The following is a 25,674-nucleotide window of genomic DNA, read 5'->3' as shown; positions in this document are numbered from 1 at the left end:
TATTTTCAGCATTTTTTTTTTCGATGATAATTGGAACTACAGTACATTCAGACAAGGTAAGCTGTAGGTATATACAATGAATCATCACACAAACATATGGTTTGGTTATCCGAACTGCTGTGAAGTTTGTGCGAATGGTGCTTGAGAAGGCCAAATGAAATGTCAGTTTTGACATTAGAGCATACAAACAATGAGTATCACTCGTGTGTATTGAGTGCCACTTGTCATTTATTTCTGTAATTCTTTATTTGTTGTATTTTCTGTTCGTGTATAAACTGTGTTGCTTTGAGTTAAATTGAGCTGAGCATTGTGTACGATTTTTTTTATGTGTTCTTGGAAAAACTCGGCCAAAAGTCTGCTGAAAATATTGTAAAAGCAACCAAATTCGTTTTTCTTCAATTAGAATGTAACATTTTGAAACTGGTTGAACATATGTGCGATTAAAACAAAAGCAACACCTCCAAACAAGGAGCGGTTCTTCCACAGTGGTTGCAGCCTTGTGTGTGCTCAAGTAAATAAATGTCATCGAAACGGAACTGCAAAAATTTCTTCAAACGGAAACGTATTCGATGGGATATGAATTAAAAAAAGGATTTATAGTTGTGTATGACTGAATTATTGTGCATTAATCAACGATCAACTGAACGAATGAAGTCATGCTGAGGACATATGACTGTTCTAATAATCGTCTGGCATCGTATACATATCATTGTTTACAAAATATTGTTCGTTTGGAGTAATTTTGGATGAAATTTTTTATATATAATGGCATATGGTGGCTGTTAATAAATAAATATAGAACCACATTGTATGCCCTCATTTAAGAGCACAAATATTGTACACATCAAATTGGGTATATATCTATATACAAAGCATTGATTGATTAAGAAATAAAAAGTCTGTTAGAGCAGAGGGTATCGAAGTATTTGAATGAATTTCAAACGCAAGACGATGAGCACCAGTTATTTGGATGTTCCAATAGGAATTCGACTTATCCAACGCTATGGTCATTGTGAAAATCCTGCCAATCGGTTGTATAGGTAATGTTGTCGCCGACATTGTGGGTGCTCTTATTTTGTTCATTCTATTTTGGACAGGTTGAAATGATTTTATTTCCGAAATTATTTGTTTTTATAATTTTCACAGATATAAATTCTCAGTTCTGGCACTCACATACGTGGCATACACATGTTATCACTTGACACGAAAGCCAATTTCTGTCGTCAAAGCGGTTTTACATCGCAATTGTTCGTTGGTCGAAATACCGAAGCAATTAAGTTTGGTAAAAGATGTATCGAATGAGAGTACTTGGTGCGATTATGCTCCGTTTGGTAAGTAAACACATATAAAATGCCACAATGTCTGTTTGTAAACGTGAATTGAGCCAGTAGAGTATAGCGATAGAATGACATCCGTTGCGCGATTAAAATAGACAATTTGACACAAGCGTGACTGCAAATATGATTATAGAATTATCTGTTTGGACATGCGTTCGCATTTCAAGATTATTCAAGCACAAATAAAACAACTTGAATCGGTCACACGTTTCGTGTCAATCATATCAGACTTTTTCTACAAACCTTACGCACATTGAACCTTTCTATCATCACATCATACATATAATAATAAATCGAATGTCGACACAAAACATTCAATCACATTTTAATTTAATTCCACAATTCAATCTGTAACTAGATTCCCGTGACATTCAAACGCGTCCTAATGAAAAACAATACGTGCAACAAACCATAAACGAAAGCTAAACACAAAAACTACTCACAATTCCGTATTAAAAATTGATGTATAAATAAAGGTGTATGTAAATGTTATCACTGTTAAATTGCTTTCGTCTACAGTTTTTATTACTATCAATTTATCACAGTCCATTGGTAGTTGTGTTTCTTTTGAATGAAATAGAACAATATGTTCAAAAAGAAAAAAAATTGCAAAATGAACATTTTTGGCAGTGAAATAAAATGTGAACAACAAATACAATTCCCCTGACATTGATTACATTATAAGTACATTATAGGTCAATGCACAATTTTATTTGCCATTGAATTATCTATGAATATACATTTTTTTTCTCGTCCTTCTCTCTATCTGTCAAGATGGACCCGATGCATCTGCACTTCTTGGGACTTTGGATACTTCATTCCTTCTAACTTATGGAGTTGCAATGTTCGCGTCGGGTTTTGTTGCTGAACGGGTATCACTACGCTATTTCCTCACATTTGGAATGCTTTTTTCGGCCATCTTCACCTATATGTTTGGAATAGCAAAACTCTACGACATCCACTCATTTTGGTATTTTATTGTGGTCCAAGCATTGGCCGGCATGTTTCAGACTACCGGTTGGCCGGGCGTGGTCACTGTTGTTGGACGTTGGTTTGGTAAATCAAAACGCGGTCTTATATTTGGCATTTGGAATAGTCACACATCAATTGGAAATATTCTGGGATCGTTGGTTGCTGGATACTATGTTGAACGAGACTGGTCGATGTCGTTCATTATGCCAGCGTTTGTGATGGGAATCGTTGGAATTATACTATTCCTTTTCCTAGTTGATTCGCCTGAAATTGTGAGCTGTCAAGTATCCCGCAGTGAGTCTCGACGCAACAGTGGCCATTACAACTATCATAGTATTGAGGATGGGGTCAATGAATCAGATGATGATGTAAATACACGAAATTTACACAATGAAAACGAATTGAACAACGTTGTGGAGCAGGTAACGCATTTCAAATGTTGAATCTTTTATTGTGGATCCTGTTTTGAAGACTAACACTACTCGTAATTCAGACGATTTATTTACTAAGCTCTAGACTTTTTATCTAATCACTCCATTTTGTCACTAAACTATTTCATTAACTTTCTTCCAAGTTTAATTTAAACTGTAATTCAACGAAAACTTTTATACGATTTACGCCCATTTTTTAGGACAATAAATCAATTCGAAATATTCCTGGTGATGAAAACTTTGTAAGTGCATGCAGTTGGCCATAGTATTTATTCGAACTCTTGTTTATTCATTCGCATATATAATCATTGTAAATACGCATATTTTGTTACTTTTGTATTCTTTTTTTCCCAGTTTTATCCCAGTTTTTTTTATTAACCTTTTTTGGCATGTAGATATTTTTGTTCAACATTAAATTGTATCTGTTCTCATACATTGTTACACAGGAAATCAGTCATCGACCGACCGAACGAACTCCAATGATTGGGCACCGAAGATCATCTGATGTATCGTTTAGTGGAACTAGCAATCATGCTGCCATCGGATTTGGTGGGGCTCTCCAAATTCCTGGTGTTGTTGAATTCTCGTTGTGTTTATTTTTCTCGAAATTAGTGAGCTACACATTTCTGTACTGGCTTCCAAATTACATTGAACACTCAAGTATGTAGAAGATAAATTTCGACATAAAATCGGTCGTGTAAAATAACAATATTTTTTCTTTTGTGCGTTTTTGCAGCAAATCTAGGAGCAGAGGATAGCGCAAAGCTATCAACACTGTTTGATTTTGGTGGAATTTTGGGTGCAATTGCCGCTGGTATGATTTCGGATTACAGTGGAATGTCAGCGTGTACATGTACAGCAATGCTATCATTAGCCGTTCCCATGTTACTTGTATACCAAAAATTCGGTGCATTAACAATTTATCTCAATATAATATTATTATTTTTGCTTGGCATTCTGGTAGGTCACACCCCGAATTTCATCAATAATTTCCAAAGAAAATCCAATAATCGTTTTTCCACAATCTTGTTTTTCTCACTATCTCCAGGTGAATGGTCCGTATGCATTAATTACGACATCTGTTAGCGCTGAGCTTGGTCAGCACAGTTGCTTGGATGGAAATTCCAAGGCATTAGCTACGGTGACCGCGATCATCGATGGCACCGGTTCACTGGGAGCAGCAGTCGGACCATTTTTGGCGGGTTTCTTTTCAGCAACTAGTTGGGAACATGTCTTTTACATGCTCATCATGGCCGATGTTCTAGCATTAATCCTCCTTCTAAGATTAGTATCCAAAGAAATTTCCAAATTGAAAATGAATCCTCGTATTGATTGAACAGCGTTTAATTAATTGCAGTTTTACATTCTCATCCAAACATTCATTATGCAGACACATGCATCTGAACAACCGTGAACAAAAGACGTGAAACTAAAAATATTTAACTGCACTAGAAGTAAATATAAACATTTGACCATCTGCAAAAACAATGGAATTACATAGAATACATGTGTCTTCGTCTGTTATTTGATTTGAAAAAAGTAAAATAAAAAAAAACGACCATTCACCAGAGAGAAAGTTGAAATGGATTGTACCATTTGTTATTATGTGTACGTGATGTAATTAATATAGAATTCTAAGATCTGTATTTTGATGAGTTTTATCAAGAAAGAGAAATCGCTGACGGAATAGTATTTTTGTAACGAAAAAAAGTGAATAAATCAATCAAATATAATTGCCATAACGGCCAATATTTTAATAAATCTCAGACTTGATTATGATTATTATTATTAATTGGAAAAAGATGAAAAGAAAATACAACCACATTTTTTTCACAAATTTTCTGTGTATTTATTTAAAAAATCGTTCGTCTCCTCATTCGTGAACAAAAAAGAAAAATCGTTAAAAGAAAACAATGGATAAAAAATCTATAGACCTAGGAATTTTTTTCCTCTTTTAAATAATTAAATGATGGTTGGCTAAAAAATTATTTTAAAATCAAAATTTATTAAACGATTCGGAGCTTAGCAATAAATAAGGTATTTAATTTCGTTCATTCATTTTTTATTCTATCAATTGTTGTGTCTGTGTTTTTTAAATATAAAGTTATTTATTTTAAAAAAATGCTTAGTGTCATGTGTAGGATATTGAAAATGGACTGAATTTAGATACGATCGAGTGAAATATGAAATGAAAATATGCATGAGAAAAATTGTGCTGACTAATTTTTTTTGTACGCTTTAAATATCCCTTGAAGCTAACGCTTAGGGGATTTACAGTATTCAAAAGAACGATAATGTGAAAGTATATGACTCGAATAAAATTTGACAAACATTTATTTGCGGCTCTGGACGACAGTAAAAAGCATTTAATTTTTTTTGGAGTGAAACATCGATGAATATATACTAAAATGACGAGCAATGATAGCAGTGTTCACAGATGAAATGGCATCAAGTGTGAAGAAGTATACTAGATAAAATGTTATGTAAAAAATGTAAATGGGTTTTTCCGCCATAATTCTGAATTGATGGAACTAAGCATCAAACGCATTCGATTTGTTAATGGACAAAATACTTTGCCATCCCATGAATTCGATCGTCATTTGCTTTTATTTTTCTCAAACAAAATGAGGAATACGAAATATAGAGATGACGCTAGCATTTAAAAAAAGTTTTTTAAAAAAACTGTTTTTTGCGTGGGTAAGTAGTGAATAAAACTGATAAACACTCTATTATTTTGGTTACAATTGATCCATTTGCTTAAAATCCAGTTTCAATTAGCACGAAGACGTGAAATAAAATTCTTCGATAAAAAATAAAATAGTAAAATCCGTTTTCATGCTTTTGGATAAAGTTCAAAATTGTTCATTTGTTGCATCTTAATATTACTTATGCTTAGTTGTAAATTGTAAAATTGAAATCAGTCCCAAAAATGTTGATTTTTCTTTTAGTTGCTTTCATTTTTTGTTTGCTGCTGTTTTCATTAGTTTTACGAGTTCTAATGGCGGTTCATACCATCGATTTGATGTATGTATATATATAATTTATACGTTGTTATGCTATGATTAGACACATATTAGTTGTTTATATGAATATGTTTTGCTTTGTTTGTTTGTTTGTTTGTTTATCATTTTTCTTTTTATGTGTGCTTTTTTCACATTTCGTAGTATAAAAAAACAATTCCATTGCGGTGTGCACACAAAGTGTGCATTGCTCATAGAAAATAGTTTCTTTTTGTTTTGTTTTGTGTTGATCAATATGTTTATGAAATTTATGAATGAATTATGAAGTACTTAAGATAAATAAATAATCTCTACATGTAAAAATGTACATCAGTCAATTTTTGTCACGTTTGAATAGCTGATGTTTGTTCGAACACTAAGTTCGAATCATTTTGTGTGTTTCTTATTTATTTGCTCACATTGTTTCCAGTTATGTTATTCCACTAAAAATATGCAAAAATATTTCCTGATTTCAGATTCGGCAGTTATGTGTATATTTTTTCGTTTTTTTTTTCTTTCGTCGTGGTCAGTGATGTTTTTTCGCAGCTACACGTTAGTGCTACACTAACAATACAATTTATTGTAAAGTGTGACTTATTCAATTCCCTTCAATTTCAAGATGAATCCTTTCATTCATCGAAAAATCAACGGGGTTTGATCAAGTGTGAGTGTCAATTTGAAAGTATTGTCAATCTATGCACATGATGACCAATGGCGTTGATAGTTTGATAGTTATGATTCGGCATTATAGCTGTGGATTTTGTGTATTAATGTGTTTAGCATTCGAATTCACTGGCAGTGATGTTTTTCATAGTATTATTTAAATCTTTCATTAAGCCTTCTAAATTAGCCATTTCCTGATTGAGTTCTTCGGTCGACGTACTCGGTGCCAGTCTTTGAATTTCATCGGATGAATGTGCGACCATGGGACCAGATTGTTGCAAACGATTTGTCAATGTATTTGACAATGAGATCGGTGCAATCGACGATCCCGTGCTATTTGTTAACGATTTCTTATATGGCGATGCATTTTGAGGGCGTATGGCTACAGCTGGAACTTTAAAAATGGTTCATTATTGCAAAAGTCAGAGTGGTATCACTATGAAGTACGATACACAAATTTCTTAACGTTTAGTGTGCCGTCAATTTTTTTTGTTGGACATAACACACCAATATATTTGAATAGAAGTTTGTGTGTTGTTGCGGTGGTTCTTTGATTGTGCTTACCATTATGCTTGTTTGGATTTGAAATCAATGGCGTGGTATTGAGACTAGAAGGAGGGGGCCCGGGAACGCTGAAACTTTGCAATGGATGTCCTTGACCACGTGGTGCTTTCGGTACATCGATTGATAGACCTTGTGCATACGTTATGCTGGGATCACTAAATTTTTAACAAAAACCAATTATTGTGATTTAATACATCGTTTTAGTTTTTATGTATGTACAAATAAGACTCTTACCTATAATTTGATGGCATCGAGTCGTAACTATATGGATTTTCGGGCGTTTGTGGGATCGTTGTCATCTGAGTTTGATTTATTAGGTTCTGTTGTGAAGAGTTTGGGTCGATTAGCATGCGATTATAAGTTCGTGGATAGTGTGATCGATCTATTGTTGAATTCATTGAAGTTGCTGCAGGAAAAAGAAACGTGTTTCATTACATAAAGTTGTCGATTTTACGGAAACTAGGCCACGTTTTACTTACACATATAACCAGGAACATATTGACGTTTATCTAGTGAGTTTGTAATGTGAGTATGCGATAGATCAGTCTCATATTCATGCCCAGTGCGTGGCAGTGTCATTGCTCCACTACTCGATGCACCATCGTTTGTTGGATTTTTTTCAACGTTCTTTAATTCCATTTGATCATGATGAATCCATAAGTCAGGTGGTTGATTGCTTGTACCCTTGTTATAAATGTGTTTTCCATCTGGTGTTCCTTGCGGCTTTCGTCGGCATAAAATCATAACAACTTTGATTGAAATCAACAATGTTATCACCATCACGCCGGCAATAATATAAATCAAGTATTCATTAATTATTAAACTGGCTAAGCCGCCGCTGGATGGCATTTTCAAGTCTTCATTCATGTTTGGATTTTGATTTGTTGGGCTGGACAAGCTCACTAAATTGCCCGTTTTATAGGAGATCATGGCAGAAAAAGTGCCTTGCTGTGCTCGATTGACATTCTGAGTTTGCACTTTGAAATAATACATTGTGTTTTGCTTAAGGTTCTTGATTTTTAACGAGGTATCTGTGTTCACTGGTTCCACCGACCAGTCACGATCTCGGCTGGACGAGTCAGTTGTATAGTAAACCAAATAGCCGCTGATATGTCCATTATTATTGCGAGGTGGCAACCATTTAAGAACAACCGTTTGTGGATTGGTTGGATCTGGTTGAGCGGAGAGATCACGTGGCGGTGAAACGGGAGACAGTGAAAATGTTGTGTTCACTTCTGACATTGACCATGGTGATTCACGGCGTCCTTTAACCGCTTTCACAGCAAATTCATACTGTGTATTCGGTCGTAGATCGTCAATCATACAATTCATTTCCGTTGTATTGTAGTATTTATAGCGTGTTGTGTCAACGATATTGTAGCGAACGGTGTAGAAGCGGCTACTCGATGTATGCGGTGCCCGAATCACTGAATTATCCGTCCAGTAAACTACGATTGATGTGGCCGACATTGTGATTGCACGCAGTCGAACTGGAACTTCCGGCACATAGCCACCAGACTCAATAGGGTCTTCATCGCGCGTCTGAATATTATAGTAGGTTGGCTCACCGTCACCAGCCAGATTTCGTGCTCTCAACGAGAGCACATATTCACTGTTCGATTCCAGATTCTTAATTTCATAGAATCGTAGCTTTTCATCGAGGACACGAGTTTCTACATCCGGAAAACCGATACCAAAGCCCAAAATATAATTTCGCACTTTAATCTCTTGCTGTTTGGGGGGACTCCATGAAATCGATATACTACTACTTGTTGCTCGTGCTGATAAAAGAAAATCAAATTGAATTACTTGTTTGTTTGCTTGGTTGCCTCCACGATTTGTTGAAATCAAAATGATAACGCTTACTGTTTGTAATTGTTGGCCTGCCAGGTACATGAGTTTCAGTCAAATCGCTTTCATATGTTTCAATGGAACTCCATTCAGTAAACGGTCCCGTTCCATTAACAGTCATTGCGGCTATTTTCACCTGATACACCGACTTCTTGTCCAATCCAAGCAATTCGTAGTGGCGCACATTAGCTGGCGTTGTTTCAACTTGAACATGCTTCTTTTGTTTCCGATATCGGATTTTGTATCCAGTGATCTGACCATTTTGTTCTTCTGGAGGTGGTGGCTGCCATCGAACTGTTATAGACTGATGGAAAAGGGTATTTAGTATCTAAATCTGTCAGAGGAAAATGACAAAACTAAATAACTTACAGTCGAACTGGTGGCTTCAAGTGTAACATTTAGAGGCGATTCGCTTGGTTCCGATGAGAATGTCTTCACTGTGATCTCATTCGACGAGTCACCCATGCCATTCCCATTAAATGGCACAACATATATGGAGTACTCGGTGAATGGATGTAATTCGGTTAAAGTACTTTCAGTTTCAGTGCCAAGGCCATCTACATACATATCAACACCGTCTGGTTCTGTATAATAAATGCGATATTTGCTAATGTTGCCGTTGGAAATGAGCGGTGGTGTCCATCGCACGTGAATTTCTTTGTGGCTTAGCGCCTGACCGACTATATTTCGAACTGCACCCGCGATGTTTTCATCCGGTTGCGTTGTCAGCTCGAAAACATTTGACGATTCACCGGGGCCATGATTACTGTTTCCAACCACACGAAAATGATACGTTTTACCCGGCAACACAGACTGAATAATTGCCGTTTGTTCATCGCGTGATTTGGTCGTTAATTTTCGCTCACTGTCGATTTGCAAAATAAACCATGCAATTTATGCTTAATACTTGAACATCATTTTTGTTAATAAATAATTCATCTGCACATACCGTTCGCTTGACGTCATTTTGTAAAATACTGTATAAGAAATAACTTCATCTGGATTCTTGGCTGGCTCCATCCAACTGAGAGTCACATACCGATTGACTAATTGTGCAACTAGATCCCTAGGTGGTCCCGGTATCAGCGCCTTCAAATTACTATCTCCATCTAAATGTTCGATTGATAAATCAGTAGATTGTTTAATGGCATTAGTTTTGTCGGCAACAATTGTTGATTTTCGATTTATTTGTTCGGTCTTTTCGTTCTCCTTTTGTGTTAATGAATGCAGCAATGTATTTAGATTAACATTTGGGTCGATCTGATGAATGGTCCCTTCATCTTCGTCATCATAATCATCGCCATTTTGATCATAATCTTCACTATTCAATTCTTCGTCGCTGCTCAATTTATCTTTCGACTGTAAGCTGTTAAAAATGCTCTTTGGTATTGAGTTTGTGGGCAGTTTTGGGCCCGTTGCCACCTTTGATGCGGCTGTATGTATCGGAGAATCGGCAACAATTACTTCGGTCGTTGATGACATGATCGGTTTATTTTTCATGTGATTCTCTTTAGCCTTTTTACCCTTTTTTCCTTCTAATTACATCGTTGTGGCAAATGCCAAACCAAAAACAATTCATAAATCACACGAACAGATTGTCAAACGCAAGAGCATGCAAAACGATCATTGACGAAACCAAACATGAACATAAAAAAAAAACAAGAAAAAAGGACACAGATATAGTTAAATAAATATAATTGAAGGTAACAAAATATAATTATTTAAGAAAACAAAGAAAGTTTTAAATTTGAAACAAAAATACCAAATCAATTTAAATAAATAAAATTAAATCCATTAAATGCCGAACCCCCTATTTTTAGTTTACCAAATATGTTGTATCTTAAACAAAGGATTTGCTAGAAATAGAAAAAAGTACGGTAGACTTACTTGGAGTGGCAATTTCTAGTCTTGCTGCTGCCTGAACACTACCAGCCGAATTGTGTCTAAATAATAAATACATTTGGTCGAACGGAAAGAGCGATTTAATACACAGTTCCAAATAGAGATTAATACATGCATTTTTTTACCCAATACACTGGAACATTCCGGCGTCGGTTTCAATCAATCCGAGAATCCGCAAATTATGTCTGAATAATAAATTTGATCGAAGAGAAATAATGATTTAATACATAGTTCCAAATTGAAAAGAATGCCTAATAATTTTTCGTACCCATTCACAATTTGCATGTAGTCATTTGGTGTGATAACATCGCCATTTTTAAGCCATTGCACGATAGGTGTTGGTTTGCCTCGTATTGCACACACCATTTCCAATTCGTCTTTCTCATAAGCAATACGATCAGTTGGATTTTGAATGAATTTTGGAGGCACTTGAACCAGTAAAGAAATTTCGATATCTGCCGATTCCATACTATTACTTGCACGACATTGATAGTTCCCGGCGTCTGTTTCACCAATCGATATGATTTGCAGCGAACCCGTTCCAATTATTCGATATCTTGGATTCGAGTCACTGACTTCAATATCTTCACCATTTCGGAGCCATTTAATTTGTGGTTTTGGATTGCCATTCGCAACACAATCCAATGTAACAGTTTCTCCTTCGTTCACTGTTTTCGACGTTGATTCGGTCAAAAATGTTGGCGCTTGGAATTGTTGCGGTTCACCGCCAGCTTTGATATTTAAATTAGTTTTACTACTATGTCTGAAAAAAATTTGATAAAAGAAAATATAGTGGTTTCGTTCAATTTTCCAATGTTGTCGTTCCTTCAAATAATCTAATGAAGAACTTACGTATAAAAAGTTCCTGAGGTAACGTTGCACTGATACGTTCCTTTATCAGCTGCGACCAGTTCATCAATTTCAATTGCACCAGATGGAAACAATACCATTCGAGTGTCGTCAAGACGCAAGGGCATATCATCTTTAAACCATTGAACATGATATTTGCCCAAATCGGATGTTGCCGGCGATGCTAAACACTTGATATACGCCGTTTGACCGGGATACAAATGGAGCTCTTCAAATAAATTATTCGTTTCAGGCAATTCTATTTAATGCAAAGAAAAAACAAATCAATAAATTTAAAATCGATTTTGAATAATGGTCATATGAGTGGTTTGGAGCTAAAATGTTATACAGAAAAGTTGAGCGGAAAAATGTCGATGATGAATGAGCGGAAAAGGGATAGCTATATAGTAAACTGTATAGTAAACTATATAGCTATCTCTTTTCATTTGACATTTTTTCTCTCAACTTTTCTGTATAACATTTTCGCTCCAAACTACTCATATATGAATATATTCATTACGAAAGAACGAATGGAATCACTCACTGGAAATGGAAACAATCGCAGACCGGCTGACAATTGTTCCGATGCCATCGCTACTGAGCAAACATTGATAGGCACCGGTTAGACCTCGATTTTCCTCTACTGAACTGATGTACAAAGATCCATTTTCGAGTTGGGTCCTAAATTAAGCAATTATCATGTAACCAGAATGAGAGAAAGTCCAGAACAGAAATCGTTTTTATGGGAAAAACGCATAAACAAAAATCGCCCGCATACAGTTTCATTCAAAATATCAATTTAAGTCACATTTTGAGCGTCACATGACGTCTCTCTCTCTCTCTCTCTCTCTCTCTCTCTCTCTTCGTTGTACGAATGGGCAGAATTAATAACACTGTAATGTTTTGTGTTGTATTTTGACCTCACTTACCGAAATGTATCACCAACGATGCCAATATCTTGACCATCTGGTCCCCTCCATCGTATGTTCGGCAGCAAATCCAAACGGTTTTTGTTGAACTTTCGCTTCGTTAGCAAATGATCAGTGTTTGTGTGTGTTATTTCACCCTCACATGGCAATAAAATGGAACTTCCTTCAGATACAACGATATTGCTTGGTTCGATCGTAAATCGTATGGCTGAACAATTAAGAATGGAAACAGAAACGACATTGAAATTCGAAATTTAAATCTACAAAAATGTCATGCACACATGGAAAACTATTTGGATATAAGCGGCTTATACAACGAAACCAGAAAAATACTAGCTTGTTTCATTATTTATAATTTTTTCCTTTCGACTGATAACGATCGGACTGCAAACCAATCGAATAGACATATATTGAAACGGCGTTCTGCCTTTGATGTTAGTTAGACATAATCTCAAATGAAAATTTTATAAAAATTTGATGATTAAGTAATGAAATATGATAAGAGCATACTTATTTTCTTACTATTTTAAAACAATATATACTTTTTTTTTAAATTCCTGAATGCTAGCACTTAGTGAATGAGACAGTCACAAGATTTTCTTCATAAGCAATTATATGGAAACTAACTGAACTGATGTATCTGATTTTCTCGCTGGAAAAGTGTTTTCTTTGGCAATGTACCTAATCAAATTTAATGCGTGAAAATTCATTTACTCACTTTGGCTAGCATTGATGTTCGTAAACAATAATACAGATACAGTGGCGAACAAAAATATCGCCTTATTTCTCATCTTTGTCATTTCTGTAGCCGTGGTTAGATCTATTATCATATTGTTGTTGTCGTCTTCGTAGTCGTCGCACAGAATCGATTGTATTCCATTATCCAACGATGTGTCGTGAATTCGGCTACAAACTACTTGGTTCTTGTTGCTTTTGGATTTGTTAACACAAATATTCAACCATTCCAATGGATTTATCACGGTTATAAATTACGAAACTAAACCGAGAAATGAACCTTTTGTATGCAAAGTGTGAACCAACAAATCGAAAATGGTACAATAAAATAATCCGCCAATTCAATTCACCATTACAAATGAGGAAGAAATAAATAAAATGTCACTTCATGTTTTCAAATCCAATGATTTCAACACTCGCGAAGTTCAGGTCCTTTTTTACAATTGTAATAATTTTTTTCTAAATCAAACAAAATTACCAATGGATGTTTCAAACACACATAAATTTGCTAAGAAGTCATTACACTACATACAGTCTTCATGGTTGTTATTGTCAATGCGGAAAATTTGATGACAACATCCAGCAATGTTGTATTGTTCAGTTTGAGTGAGTTTCCTGAAAATGTTTCTCGGTCTTTTTTTCCTCTCACTATTCACACTGTTATTTTACTAAAATAGTATGCAAACAAAATCACAAACACATTTTTTATAGATGGTCAAGATTAAAACACACACAAAATAGTTTGAAAAGCGATCCGAATGTGGTAAATTGAATCAGTCGGGCGCACACTTCGCCATTTAAATTCAATTTGAGTTATGGGCATCGCAAGCGAGTTTACACTTAAATGTAACAACAACAAAACACAGAAGAAAAATATTTACGCGCATCACACACATACACATCCACATGCACACACATTCACGCATGTATGAGTAGATGCATTCGGTTTTGCTTGTGCAAGGCGAAGCATCTGTGTTTATCATACAATTAAGTGTCAGACGTGCTTTGGTGTGCGTTATATTAGCTAGACAGATGGAAGGATGGAACACACCTACATTTTTAAGCATCTGTGAATGCCAAGTGACCAAATCGACATAGAAATGACGGCTAAAACTTGAAATTTTGTCATCAAAATCAAATGCAATACGGGAACAAATGTGTCCACACAAATGTAATGGTCTTCGTAAATTGAAAGAATTCGATTTCACGCTGAGAAAATATTCAAATTTTGTCGTCGAAAAAATCAATGCAAAACGAAAAGTCATTAACTCAACGAAAATGCTTGAATTCGTTGGTGGCGCCACTAAAACTCAACCAAACTCGACCGCCATATTGGTAAACTGGTAGCATCTATCAAAGTCTTGTCTGCTTTGCCGTGAGCTCTTTCTTTACAAATTTTGTGCTTGCGAAGAGACGTATCCGTCTTCTTTCTAAGTGAATAAATAGGTGAATATCAAACAAAAATATTGCAATTTCCACAAAAAAAATCCATGAAATTACCAAAGATATATTCAGTGCATACGATAAAAATGATTTCTTTGGAAATTATTGTGCAAATTTGGAAATAAATATAAATTTAAGTGAAATTAGTGGACTGCACAATCTACACGTGTTTAATATAATGTGTTGAATTCTTTGCACGCGTATAGGTTATGTTAGTTCCACTAATTTCTATAGCAAGTATAAACCTATCTTGCATTAATTCAACATAATTTTAGCATTTTACAGGAATTTTGGTATTTTAATCGGAAAAATATTGTTTGTGCTTTTTAAATTATACAGTTAAAATATGGTTACATATGACCGATAATTGAAAAATGCGTCTTACTATGAAATGACAATAGTGTAGATACAACACCAGCTCGTGTTATTCATTTGATATATGCATTACATTGGAGCCGCATTTCAATTTTGTTATACGTCAATTGTATACGTTCTAGCTATCAAGCTGCTAATAAGTGTCTTGTTTTCTCTTTGCTATTTTACAGACTAAATCAAAATGTCATCGGCCGCTGTTATTCGTACCCGTAAATTCATGACAAACCGTTTGTTGGCCCGCAAACAAATGGTCTGCGATGTGTTGCATCCAGGTTTGTCATCGGTCAGCAAAAAAGACATCCGTGAGAAATTGGCTACCATGTACAAAGTCACACCAGATGTTGTGTTTGTCTTCGGTTTCCGCACAAACTTCGGAGGTGGCAAATCGACCGGATTCGCATTGATCTACGATACATTGGACTTTGCCAAGAAATTCGAACCAAAATACCGTTTGGCTCGTCATGGCTTGTACGAAAAACAAAAGCAAACACGTAAACAGCGCAAGGAACGCAAGAACAGAATGAAGAAGGTGCGTGGTACCAAGAAAGCAAAGGTTGGCCAAGCCGGAAAGAAATAAGATGCATTACCATCAATAAGAACACCCCCTTAAACATCTTTATTATTGATTATACTTTCTGGTAATCGCATCAAGAGAAAAAAATGTGAGGGAAGAAGATCTTCTCTCTTTTTTGTCAACAAAACAGTTTTTTTTTCTCAATAAATATATGTGTTATCGAAATGTATACAACACAATTTAAAAAAAAAATCATGAAATTTGTTGTTTTTTTTTTCTTTCAATTTTTAAATCATTTTCAGCATCAAATTTAACTGTAGTTCTTAGTGCTCTGTTTCATTTTTTCTACATTCAAATGGACCATACTAATCGATTAATGTAATTAACAGACGCTTTGGATTCGTTTTCTTTCCCATATTCTTGTTGAAATTATTGCCCAATAAATTAATTTGAAAAAAAAATCTAGATATTCAATGAAAATACAGAAGATATCATCATTGCGCTTTCATCTATGTGAACGAGTTCATACGAACACGAGAGCACACCGTGTGAACGCACTCTATACCAGTCTCTCTCGCTATCCCTCTATGAACGATTTGTAAAAATTGTGCAAACAAAAAAGCCAAATGTCAATATTGATTGTACGGAAGAGTAAAAAAAAGTCTTACATCTTGTGAATAGAGACTTGAAACGCCCAGCTGACTTTCAAATTGAAACACTGAAAAGCGATATCAAAGACACTGAAAAAAACGAAAATATCTTGTTATAAGTTATTTGAAATTCAATTAAGCCACTTTACGTTTTGTCATACAGCTAAAACAAAGGAAGATTTGTAAGCGATAGGCAAGTGAATTTCAATAGCAAGTGCAATGTCTGGTGATCACAAAACAATCATCAATGGAAATCCATCACAATATGTTAAATTAAATGTTGGTGGTCATTTATTTCATACCACAATCGCGACGCTGACTGCAAAGCCCGACACAATGCTTCAAGCAATGTTTAGTGGCCGAATGGAAGTGCTCACCGATTCTGAGGGTAATCTATTTAGCCAATTAAATACCAGTGTGCCTATATAACATGAAAATCAAATCGAATCAAATATTTGTTTTGTTCAGGATGGATAATGATTGATAGATGTGGAACACATTTCGGTACAATCATGAATTATTTGCGAGATGGTAGCGTGCCACTGCCTGAGACGCCGAAAGGTGTTGCAGAATTGCTGGCCGAGGCGAAATACTATTGTATCATAGAGTTGGCCGACTCCTGCGAACGTGCATTGATGAAAAAAGAACCAGAGCCAATCTGTCGCATTCCATTGATAACGTCGCAAAAAGAGGAGCAATGCTTAATTGGCACATCGACCAAGGTAATTGGACTTGTAATTCATGGAAAATTTATTTCAACTTTATTTTCATTGTCATCGTTAATCGTTTCGTTTCATTCCAACATAGCCTGTTGTCAAATTGCTGATTAATCGACATAATAATAAATACTCATACACTCACACCTCTGATGACAATCTGTTGAAAAACATCGAACTTTTTGATAAACTATCGCTGCGTTTTAGTGGCCGAATTCTTTTTATTAAGGATGTGATTGGTTCGAATGAAATATGCTGTTGGTCATTTTATGGCAACGGACGCAAAGTGGCCGAAGTGTGTTGCACATCAATCGTTTATGCCACCGATAAAAAGCACACAAAAGTGGAATTTCCCGAGGCACGAATCTATGAGGAGACGCTGCAAGTGTTATTGTACGAAGATCGAAATGCACCCGATCAAGATTTACTTCAGGCAACATCAAGCTATAAACAAGTTGGTGGTGGTGGTGGCGCTGTCGGCGGCATTTCAACTTATACCAGCGATGAAGAAGAAGAACGATCGGGTTTGGCGCGGCTACGGCTAAATAAACAAAATACGGGCACATGATTCACACGGCAACTAAGCAATAGCTTTCGAAAAGGATTTTTACCAAAGAAAAAATCACACTAAATTATTCCACAATGAGAACATTGAATTTAAGAAAAACCAAAAAAGGTCTAAATCGCACTCGAGACACAAATACACTCAGACTCATTTGATGAATATTCGTTGGAGTACGCGTGCAAGCGACGAAAATCAATGGATTCAATTATATTACATATATTGTTTTGTATGGATAGAAAAAAGACATTGCGGTCTTATTATGTGATTTATTTTCCTTTTTCTTTTTGTAATTCCCTGTTCTGTGTGAACGCATTTAATATTTCTTCCAATGTCTGGTTGGTCAGTTTCCTATAATTTCTTCGTCTATTTTTTCTTCAGTCCGTAGTACTAAACTGATTACATCGGCATATGAATGCATCAATAATTTTTCTTCTGAATAAGTTTAAAAAAAAACCTAATTTACGCCAGTATAAATCGAAGTTAAAACTCACAAACGCATTCATCTCAGGTCGAACAAAATTTTATTACTCAGCAAAATTAAACTTTCGGCGAAAATACGAGAGAAATGTGACATTTTGTGACACTGCCAAAAACCGTGTGTTGTTAATTGATAACATATTTTTTTTTGCTAAAAAATATTTTTTTTAACGGAAATAAATATTTACCATCATCGATTGTACCCAACGATATGATGTTTCAAACAAACGAAATTACAAGAGACACAATCGCATGGATAATTTTTATCAAATATGAAAATATTGACAAGGTCTAAAATTAGTATAAAATATATGTATTTCCATTGTATTTAATGATATATTTGGTAAGAAGTTTCTTTCCAATAGATTGTGTAACACGTAAAGGGAAAATGCAGCAAAATTGTTGCGACAGGCATATACATGGCAAATGATGATTTGACTGACAATTGTTTGTTTATTGAATAAACACGAATAAAATGTTGAAATGAATTCTTCTTCATTTGTTTTGTACGTGAGAAAATGGAATGAATGTGTAACTGTGATTAACTAGCACATTTGCTCAATAAAACAATTTCATCTTCGATCGATTAGATTTTTTATTTTTATTTTTATTTTTTTTATTTTTCCATTTGAAATTTGATATCAATTACAAAAAAGTAGTATTGATGATCGCGATGAGTTCAAAATGGAGGGGGAGGAAATCCTTCGGCAAAGGCCGGCGCCGGAGGTCTTGGCGGCATCGGTGGAGGTGGAAATGCTGATCGTGGACCAAAAGCACCTGCGAATGTCAATGGTTGAATTAATTGAAATTAGTATAAATCGGAAACAGCATGGCAGCTACAGCCTTAGTTGTTGTTCATGTTAAAGCAGGGAATGGTTCCCCTTAGAATTATTCAAATAAATTTATCCGATACTTTTCATGCGTTCCCTTGTTGTAACGGATTTGCAGTACAAAGTTCATATTCCCTTCCAAATTTGCCGAGTCAAATAATGCGATTTAGCATTTTCATGAAGAACAAGTACTAGGGGAATTTACTTCCAGAACACATTGGACCAAGCCGGATCCACCGCCTGTCCCACAAGATTCACTTCCAGCTCAGCCAATACTCCAAAAACGGTATTTTTGAATAAAAGCAAACGAAAACAAGCTGAGCTGGAAGTGATCTTGTGGGGCAGGTGGTTGGACCCGACCTGGTCCAAAGTGTTCTGCAAGTTAGAGTACTTTAGCAGTCATCCCTTCGGGAGGGTGAATCGATTTATTTTTGCCGAATTCCACTCGGAACAGTCCCACATTTTAAGACTTTAAGACTCGGCAAACCGCTTAGCGATGCGTTCACTGCAAAGCATGAACGTTCATGCGTGAACAAGTGAAGAGCAACAGACTTCGTTCGCCGCAAAGCGAGCGCATCACATTTATCGCATAAATCTATCGCATGAATTTATTCAGCGTGATGGATTTAGCGCATAACAAAGCCTGATTTATTTCAATAAATTTATGTGAAGACACATTCCCTGTGTTAAAGTGGTATAGAATGTGTCGATTACCTGGAGGTGGTGGAAAATTTTGCCACGGAGGCAAAGGTGGCAATCGGGCTGCCGGTGCTCCGGGTAAAGGTGGTTGATGAGTCGGCATGATCTACGTGAAACAAAAAGAATTGTTATTCAATTTATCAATTGAAATCCAATTGAATATATTGTTGTGAAGTGTTTGTTGTACATACCGGTCTGGGTGGTAATGGTGGTGGCGGAATAACGTTTACAAACTGGAAGAAAAATTGGTAACGTGAAATATTGAATTAATATTATCAATAGAAAAAAAAGCGAATATTGAAAAATAAAAACTTTACCTGTGTTGCTGGTAATGGGGCAGGGGGTGGTGCAAACGGCATCGAAGGAATTGGGGCATCAGCAAACAACTGATGAGGTCTATCAGCGTGTGATAATGGATTTTGTGCGGCTAATAGACGCTCGGCAGCTGAACCATGTCTTTCGCCCTTTGAGTCCTTTTTAAATGCATACGATACGGTAATCGGTCGATTACATAAATACTGTCCATTCATCGCATCCATTGCCGCGTCAGATGCCTCAAAACTAGCAAAATTGATGAAAGCGAATCCTTTCGAATTACCCGTTTCTGGATCGCGCATAATCTATTCACACAAACACACACACAAAACACGAAAGATCATTAATCGAATGTTTGATTATTATTTGCTTATGTTACACATACTTTTGGTGTTTGTAAAATAACTCCAAATGCTGAGAATGTGTCGTAGAGAAGTTTTTCATCCACTTCGGGATCTAAATTGCCAATAAATATGTTTGCTCCAACATCCAAATTCTTTTGATGCGCTGATGCTTTGTTTACACGAATCGGTTTTCCATACAATTTAATCATATTCATAATCTTTATGCCGTAGTCAGCGTCATCTTCGCTAAGAAATTCGACAAAACCATATCCTTGGTGCATTTGCGTTACTCGATCTTTTGGCATGTGAACATTTACTATTGGAATTCAACAAAACAAAACAAAAACAGAAAAAAAACAACGTGAGCATTAACAACATTCATGAAATGTGTGTAAGAAATCCAAGTGAAATTACCAACTGGACCGGCTTGTACGAAAAGTTCCCATAGAAGAGATTCCGTAACTTTGTCATCCAAGCCCCCAACATAAATTGTAGCATCTATAAAGAGATGGATTGATTAGTTTTTGTAGAGAGAAAAAATGTAATTTACATTGAAAATATGTTCAAAAACCGAATGAAATATTACCTTGATTACGTTCTGCTATTGGACCGGCTGCCATTTTTGAAGCGATTGACAGTGTTTTGTACAGATTACGATAAACGTATCGGCGAGAGAGCTGTCAGATTGTGTCAGTCAGTTTGTTTTGGGACAAAATGAACATAACCGCAACATATATGTGTATGTTTGTGGATAGGCGCGCGCTCGCATCGGTAATTCATATATCTGTCACTAGAACTACAAAAAGCATCAGTAATTGTGGTTTAAATATAAACAGAAACTGACAAACACAAAATAATAATAATGTTGGACGATGATTTTTTCGAATTGGACGAGGATCTGCTCAACGCAACAGATTTTAGTAAGAAATTTGACGAAATAAGTGAAGAGGGTCATATCAGTCAAAATGTGCGTTTCCTAAATTGTACCGGCGATGATCAATTGACCAAGCACACATTCCATGCCCAAAGTTTCGTTGCGAATGATGAAATTAAATTGATCGAAAGTAATTTGAAGAAATTTCACAATCAAAAACTGTTCGATTTAGAGTTTTCGGAAGATATTCTAACTGATCCATCCGTACTACAGAGTTTACTCGGTAAAGTCAGGTAAGACACATTTAAAACTTATAACTGATCTATCTAGGTATAGATTGTATTTGATTTTTTCTCTGTGTCCCTCTGTTGTTCTTCAGGATGAATGTTCAAACATTGATTATGTCTTCGAGAGAGAATAGTACTTTTGTTACAAAGAAGAGCTACTTCGCAATGCGTCAACAAACAACAACATTCCTCTTTCAGTTGCGTCATTTGCTATTTACTGGTAGAATAAAGCATAATGTCCTCGAAGATTTATTGCGACCCTTTGCCATATATTTGGAACAACTAAATGCACTTCCCATTATCGATGTGTTGCACACCATTCACAGTACGCTCGGAAATGAAGTAAGTAGATCTGAGGCTGAAATCATTTGATTTCTTGACAACAACAAAAACATCTCTGAAAATCATTCCATTTTAGTCGACATCTCCTGCTTATCACTTATTACATGGACACATTGAATGGCGATGGATTTACATCACGATCTGCTTGCGCATTGAACAGGATAAACTTCATCAAAATCTTATGATCACCGAGAGCACGCTGCGAAATACGCAATTTGAAGAGAAGATTCAATTGTTCCTGTATGACTTGATTCTTATTTCGGCAGCAAAGTTCAACAAAGTAACTTGAACAAATAATCAAAAATTGGTTTTGCATTTGAAATGAATTAAAAGCATTTATCCCAATTGTTTTCAGTTACACACTACAGAGTTACCGCCAAAAAGTCCATTCACATGTTCGTGCATGAAAGAAATTTGGCTACTGGTTCAGTTACTAATTGAGAGACTTTACGAAAATGGTGGACAGTTGAATTCATTTTGGCACTATTTCGACTTGACGTTAAATTTTCATCGGGAGCGCAAAAGTATTTCTTCATTACCTTGGAAATAAAAACAATCCATCAACACATTCGCATTTTTCAGGTCTATACGCTGCAATGAAACAGCCATGTATTTCCCGCGATGTGACCGCTGTTTTTCCCAATGATTCAACCGTCTTCTCATTGTGGCTACTAAATGGTGTGGCGATATTGCATGGCTATTCAGAAAATGGAACCTATAATGGAGCCGATAGCTTACGTGTTAGGGAAAATGCCGTACTTTTAGAATCTCTCTTGAAGGCACTTGTTTTGGCTGAACCCAGCGAACAACATTTACGCGCTTCATTGCTCATTGTCAATTCATTGTTGAGCACTTGGTGGCCACAAAAGCCGGAACTTCTTATGACATTTTGGGAGTATTTCCATAAAAAATTAAATTCATCATTCTGTGTCAATGGGGCAACACCAGCCGCTTTAGCTGTTATTGGGTGAGCTCTTTCTCACACATCCACTCAATTTTGGTGAAATGCACAATTTAATTGCATTTTCTTTATTGAGTAACGCTTTCTTTTTTTCACACAGAAAAACCGCCTCGGAATATTTAGAGCAAATACGAAAATTAATCGACAACGAAAATATTACCACCGATATGAGTAGCTATATGATTTTTACGAATCTATTGGGAAAAGTTCTCAAGCGTCTAGTGCAATCGGATACAAAAAATCATATCATGAAAATTATTGGCAAGTATTTTAACTGCGATGGACGAAAATAAGTTCTTTCACCAGAATGATATAAATTGAAATGGTTTCTTTCAAAATATTTAGGTCGAATTTTCGCCAAATTTGGAGAGTCAAAGCTGAATGCATTAACTGAAGTCGGTATCCATAATTTGCTTACGTTATTCCTGATTTTGGCATCAGTTGTCGGAGTGAAAGAAATTGTAATCAATTTATGACATTCAGACCATTTGTACAGATCTAAATATTTGTTATTTTGTTCATTGATTTCCGAAAAGGGACAACGATTACACTCCATTTTGCTTCAATTGAGACTCGAAAAACTGTCGGCCCCGCGACAAAGTTGTTTGATGAAGGGTCACATGGCGCTATTGATTTTGTATTCGCAACAAAAGGTGAACACGCAAAATTATGTCAGCCGAATTTTAGACCAAATCAATAAACTGAATTCGGATGAAAACAAATTGCCCATTCTTCGGATCATGGTTGATGCATTGGAACGTATTTTCGAAAAATCAGACATGTTTGCCAACGATGAGTACATGATTCTCGGTGAGACTTTTACAATGTGTCCGGAAAGTATATTTTCGCATTGTGCGAAATATTGAAAATATGCGTTCCTTGGAATTTCCCTTAAACACTTTCTTAATCGTTGGAATTATTTTTATTATTAAATGTAATAACCTTTTCAGATTCATGGATTTTCGACTATTTATCGTATTGTTCACAGTCTGAGCAGGAAAAATGTTTGCAGTTTGTCAATAAATTTTTCGTGTGTATCGGCAAAGATATGCGTTTGAAGCAACAGTATCCAGAACAGCACCAGAAAGTCATTCGAACTCTTTATAAATATATTTTGCCATTTGTGAAACAGATTTATCGACAGAGTAATGTATTTGGGGGCGTTCCCGATATTGCAGCCACGTTCGCACTTCATGCTAATGGTCAGGATGGTTTAGCGAATTTCCAAGATCTATTCAAACATTTTACAGAGGCTACATGCTGTGATATACAGTAAGAACACACTTTTCATTCCCACTTTAAAGATGCAATTGTTTTTCATTTTTGTTCATTTAAATTTCAGGACGACCACCAAATTTTTATTAAGTATTTTGATTGATGGATATTTGGAGAAAATTAAGCAAATAGTGATTATTCGTTTATGGCTAAAGTGCTCTATGCTTAGTCCTAGTCCGAATGAGGTTTTTCATTTCATAGCATCAATCAAAATTATCTCTGAAATTAGTATACTGATCCTTTCCGATTGTAGGATATTCGCCAATTGACCAGAATCGTTCTTACTCTACCCGACTTTTCATTGCTGTGCAAAACGACTGAAACTGAAATTCTGGGTGCCAAAGAGCCATTAAGTGTTTTCTTTGCATCGTGTGGCAAACTGTATGAAAACGCTTCAGATCAAACACGAAAACAAATTGCTGAACACTTGCAATCAGCTCTATTGGGTTTCGAAAAATGGGTTCCAATGTCAGAATCACCTCCAGCAATCTTCAAAATTCACATTGTGATCGCACTGATAATATTCAACTGTTCCCCAATCGTTTATGTTCGAGTGAGTATCTATATGCACCCAATGGATATTCTTTTAAAAATTTAAACATACACAATTATTTAAATGTATATCATTTCAGTCAAAGCCGACATGTTTCTTTTCTGTGATAATGAACCATTATATTTTGCCATTGCCATTACTGACGGGTAAAACGCAAAAACTCATCTCAATTCAAGCTGTTCATAAAGTATGGCATTTGATTGTTGGTGGTATTGAAAAGCTGGACTATCAATGTGATGCTCAACTTCAGAAAGTCTTCACTGATTTAGTTGTCAAGTGGATTCCACAATTTCGATTGGTGCGTTGAAATGGCAAAACAGATCGCAATTCTGATGGAAATAATTTACATTTCGTTGTTCAATTTCAGATACCGATGCAGAAAATCGCTTCAAAGCCATTCGTTGCATGTGCACGGCATAGCAAACCATCAACTTTACAGTTCATACTGGATAAAATGATAAATAGTTTTTTGTCAGCACAACGACGGGAGACTCATCAAAATGCACCAATGGTCGTTACTATTCTAACCGATATTTTGACTGAGACTGAAACGGATACCGTTCGGGTGCTCTTGAATACAACAATCATTGCTTTGTTTGAACATGCAATGATGGTGGATGAGAGTTTACCCAGTCGAACAATGATTTTTGACTTTTTCAGTGCTCTTTTCAAAACACCAACCTACATAACATCATTGGAAATCCGGTAGTTGAGAAACAGAATTCAAATTGATGCATTAATTTATTATTTAATCTACATTTTTTGAAAATTCTATTTTAGAACCATTGTCACATCGAATCTCAAGACATTAACAACAAAAAATCTCTCCTATTATGCATCGTTCTTCTTTCAATTCATGCAAAAATTAGCCCAAATCAATTCACGGTGTATTTTAGAGGTGTTGCCACACATCAAAGAGCAAGTTGAACACGTGGAGGAGCTGCGAAATGCTGGTACTGATGCAAGATTAAGGTAAATTCTTCAAAAAATCAATAGTATCATTGGTATTGAGCTGTTTTTATTTTTCATTTATTTTTATGCAGAAACTTATTGCGACAGTTGGAAGAAATCGTACGAAGATGATTATGGGTTAAACTGCACCTTTCGACTTTTGAACATGTTTCAGGCCTTTATTTTCTCTATTTTTTATTTACAAAATGACGAATTTTTTCGAATGATGATTTGAATAAAAGAAATATATCTTTTAAAATAACGACTATCG

At 35.7% G+C, this 25,674-nt stretch overlaps 6 protein-coding genes across 9 annotated transcripts; 4 read left to right on the top strand and 2 right to left on the bottom strand.

The window, feature by feature from the left end:
• Positions 1-175: 175 nt before the first annotated feature.
• Positions 176-4,577, top strand: LOC129574225 (glucose-6-phosphate exchanger SLC37A2). Of its 2 annotated transcripts, XM_055455894.1 has the most exons (7): positions 176-1,040; positions 1,147-1,331; positions 2,112-2,731; positions 2,941-2,982; positions 3,187-3,400; positions 3,477-3,700; positions 3,789-4,577. In XM_055455894.1, exons 1-7 carry the CDS (start codon positions 931-933, stop codon positions 4,074-4,076), a joined length of 1,683 nt encoding a protein of 560 aa, XP_055311869.1. In that variant the 5' UTR covers positions 176-930; the 3' UTR covers positions 4,077-4,577. The 2 variants fall into 2 exon arrangements, with proteins under 2 accessions (XP_055311869.1, XP_055311870.1); XM_055455895.1 differs by lacking the exon at positions 2,941-2,982.
• A 1,632-nt stretch (positions 4,578-6,209) lies between these two features.
• LOC129574223 (neogenin) lies at positions 6,210-14,662 on the bottom strand. 3 transcript variants are annotated; one of them, XM_055455889.1, is made up of 14 exons: positions 13,216-14,662; positions 12,498-12,705; positions 12,113-12,249; positions 11,572-11,827; positions 10,988-11,482; positions 10,845-10,904; positions 10,705-10,760; positions 9,767-10,352; positions 9,187-9,682; positions 8,833-9,121; positions 7,446-8,747; positions 7,201-7,372; positions 6,967-7,121; positions 6,210-6,796 (listed from the first exon to the last, which is right to left on the bottom strand). In XM_055455889.1, exons 1-14 carry the CDS (start codon positions 13,325-13,327, stop codon positions 6,516-6,518), a joined length of 4,605 nt encoding a protein of 1,534 aa, XP_055311864.1. In that variant the 5' UTR covers positions 13,328-14,662; the 3' UTR covers positions 6,210-6,515. The 3 variants fall into 3 exon arrangements, with proteins under 3 accessions (XP_055311864.1, XP_055311866.1, XP_055311867.1); XM_055455891.1 differs by having other exon boundaries at positions 9,767-10,349; positions 13,216-14,219; XM_055455892.1 differs by having other exon boundaries at positions 9,767-9,926; positions 13,216-14,215.
• Positions 14,550-15,789, top strand: LOC129574231 (40S ribosomal protein S24). Its single transcript, XM_055455901.1, has 2 exons — positions 14,550-14,678; positions 15,221-15,789. Exon 2 carries the CDS (start codon positions 15,232-15,234, stop codon positions 15,625-15,627), a length of 396 nt encoding a protein of 131 aa, XP_055311876.1. The 5' UTR covers positions 14,550-14,678; positions 15,221-15,231; the 3' UTR covers positions 15,628-15,789.
• A 341-nt stretch (positions 15,790-16,130) lies between these two features.
• On the top strand, positions 16,131-18,460 carry LOC129574221 (BTB/POZ domain-containing adapter for CUL3-mediated RhoA degradation protein 3). Its single transcript, XM_055455887.1, has 3 exons — positions 16,131-16,602; positions 16,683-16,936; positions 17,022-18,460. The coding sequence occupies exons 1-3, from the start codon at positions 16,434-16,436 to the stop codon at positions 17,496-17,498; spliced, it is 900 nt and encodes a 299-aa protein (XP_055311862.1). The 5' UTR covers positions 16,131-16,433; the 3' UTR covers positions 17,499-18,460.
• Positions 18,461-18,549: 89 nt separating this feature from the next.
• Positions 18,550-20,879, bottom strand: LOC129574220 (splicing factor 3B subunit 4). Its single transcript, XM_055455886.1, has 7 exons — positions 20,747-20,879; positions 20,575-20,658; positions 20,202-20,476; positions 19,819-20,121; positions 19,693-19,734; positions 19,517-19,607; positions 18,550-18,749 (listed from the first exon to the last, which is right to left on the bottom strand). The coding sequence occupies exons 1-7, from the start codon at positions 20,778-20,780 to the stop codon at positions 18,652-18,654; spliced, it is 927 nt and encodes a 308-aa protein (XP_055311861.1). The 5' UTR covers positions 20,781-20,879; the 3' UTR covers positions 18,550-18,651.
• LOC129574217 (protein MMS22-like) lies at positions 20,843-25,662 on the top strand. The gene is made up of 15 exons (XM_055455878.1): positions 20,843-21,327; positions 21,414-21,663; positions 21,740-21,943; positions 22,019-22,187; positions 22,246-22,630; positions 22,725-22,885; positions 22,970-23,085; positions 23,161-23,434; positions 23,575-23,896; positions 23,967-24,084; positions 24,153-24,452; positions 24,532-24,750; positions 24,820-25,157; positions 25,233-25,424; positions 25,496-25,662. The coding sequence occupies exons 1-15, from the start codon at positions 21,023-21,025 to the stop codon at positions 25,533-25,535; spliced, it is 3,393 nt and encodes a 1,130-aa protein (XP_055311853.1). The 5' UTR covers positions 20,843-21,022; the 3' UTR covers positions 25,536-25,662.
• The last annotated feature ends 12 nt before the right edge of the window (positions 25,663-25,674 follow it).

Source organism: Sitodiplosis mosellana, unplaced genomic scaffold, assembly GCF_009176505.1.
Source record: "Sitodiplosis mosellana isolate CC-2019 unplaced genomic scaffold, AAFC_SMos_1.0 Smas_scaffold_6150, whole genome shotgun sequence".
In the NCBI taxonomy this organism is placed as follows: domain Eukaryota; kingdom Metazoa; phylum Arthropoda; class Insecta; order Diptera; family Cecidomyiidae; genus Sitodiplosis; species Sitodiplosis mosellana.
The sequence above is the reverse complement of the archived record's forward strand: the minus strand, read 5'-3'. Positions and strand labels throughout refer to the sequence as shown.

What these genes read in the sequence shown, in the direction of transcription:
- LOC129574217 (XM_055455878.1), top strand. Translation starts at nt 21,023, where the DNA reads ATGTTGGACGATGATTTTTTCGAATTGGACGAGGATCTGCTCAACGCA. An exon ending in ACAGTACGCTCGGAAATGAA is followed by an intron (nt 21,664 to 21,739) that starts GTAAGTAGATCT and finishes ATTCCATTTTAG; the next exon opens with TCGACATCTCCTGCTTATCA. An exon ending in TTTTCATCGGGAGCGCAAAA is followed by an intron (nt 22,188 to 22,245) that starts GTATTTCTTCAT and finishes CGCATTTTTCAG; the next exon opens with GTCTATACGCTGCAATGAAA.
- LOC129574225 (XM_055455894.1), top strand. Translation starts at nt 931, where the DNA reads ATGAATTTCAAACGCAAGACGATGAGCACCAGTTATTTGGATGTTCCA. An exon ending in CCTGCCAATCGGTTGTATAG is followed by an intron (nt 1,041 to 1,146) that starts GTAATGTTGTCG and finishes TAATTTTCACAG; the next exon opens with ATATAAATTCTCAGTTCTGG. An exon ending in GTGCGATTATGCTCCGTTTG is followed by an intron (nt 1,332 to 2,111) that starts GTAAGTAAACAC and finishes CTATCTGTCAAG; the next exon opens with ATGGACCCGATGCATCTGCA.
- LOC129574231 (XM_055455901.1), top strand. Translation starts at nt 15,232, where the DNA reads ATGTCATCGGCCGCTGTTATTCGTACCCGTAAATTCATGACAAACCGT.
- LOC129574220 (XM_055455886.1), bottom strand. Translation starts at nt 20,780, where the DNA reads ATGGCAGCCGGTCCAATAGCAGAACGTAATCAAG. An exon ending in TTATTTTACAAACACCAAAA is followed by an intron (nt 20,122 to 20,201) that starts GTATGTGTAACA and finishes TTGTGTGAATAG; the next exon opens with ATTATGCGCGATCCAGAAAC. An exon ending in AAATTTTCCACCACCTCCAG is followed by an intron (nt 18,750 to 19,516) that starts GTAATCGACACA and finishes TGACATTCGCAG; the next exon opens with GTGCTTTTGGTCCACGATCA.
- LOC129574221 (XM_055455887.1), top strand. Translation starts at nt 16,434, where the DNA reads ATGTCTGGTGATCACAAAACAATCATCAATGGAAATCCATCACAATAT. An exon ending in AGTGCTCACCGATTCTGAGG is followed by an intron (nt 16,603 to 16,682) that starts GTAATCTATTTA and finishes TGTTTTGTTCAG; the next exon opens with GATGGATAATGATTGATAGA. An exon ending in TAATTGGCACATCGACCAAG is followed by an intron (nt 16,937 to 17,021) that starts GTAATTGGACTT and finishes ATTCCAACATAG; the next exon opens with CCTGTTGTCAAATTGCTGAT.
- LOC129574223 (XM_055455889.1), bottom strand. Translation starts at nt 13,327, where the DNA reads ATGATAATAGATCTAACCACGGCTACAGAAATGACAAAGATGAGAAAT. An exon ending in ATATGTTCCTGGTTATATGT is followed by an intron (nt 7,373 to 7,445) that starts GTAAGTAAAACG and finishes TTTTTCCTGCAG; the next exon opens with CAACTTCAATGAATTCAACA. An exon ending in TCGATGCCATCAAATTATAG is followed by an intron (nt 7,122 to 7,200) that starts GTAAGAGTCTTA and finishes TTAAAAATTTAG; the next exon opens with TGATCCCAGCATAACGTATG.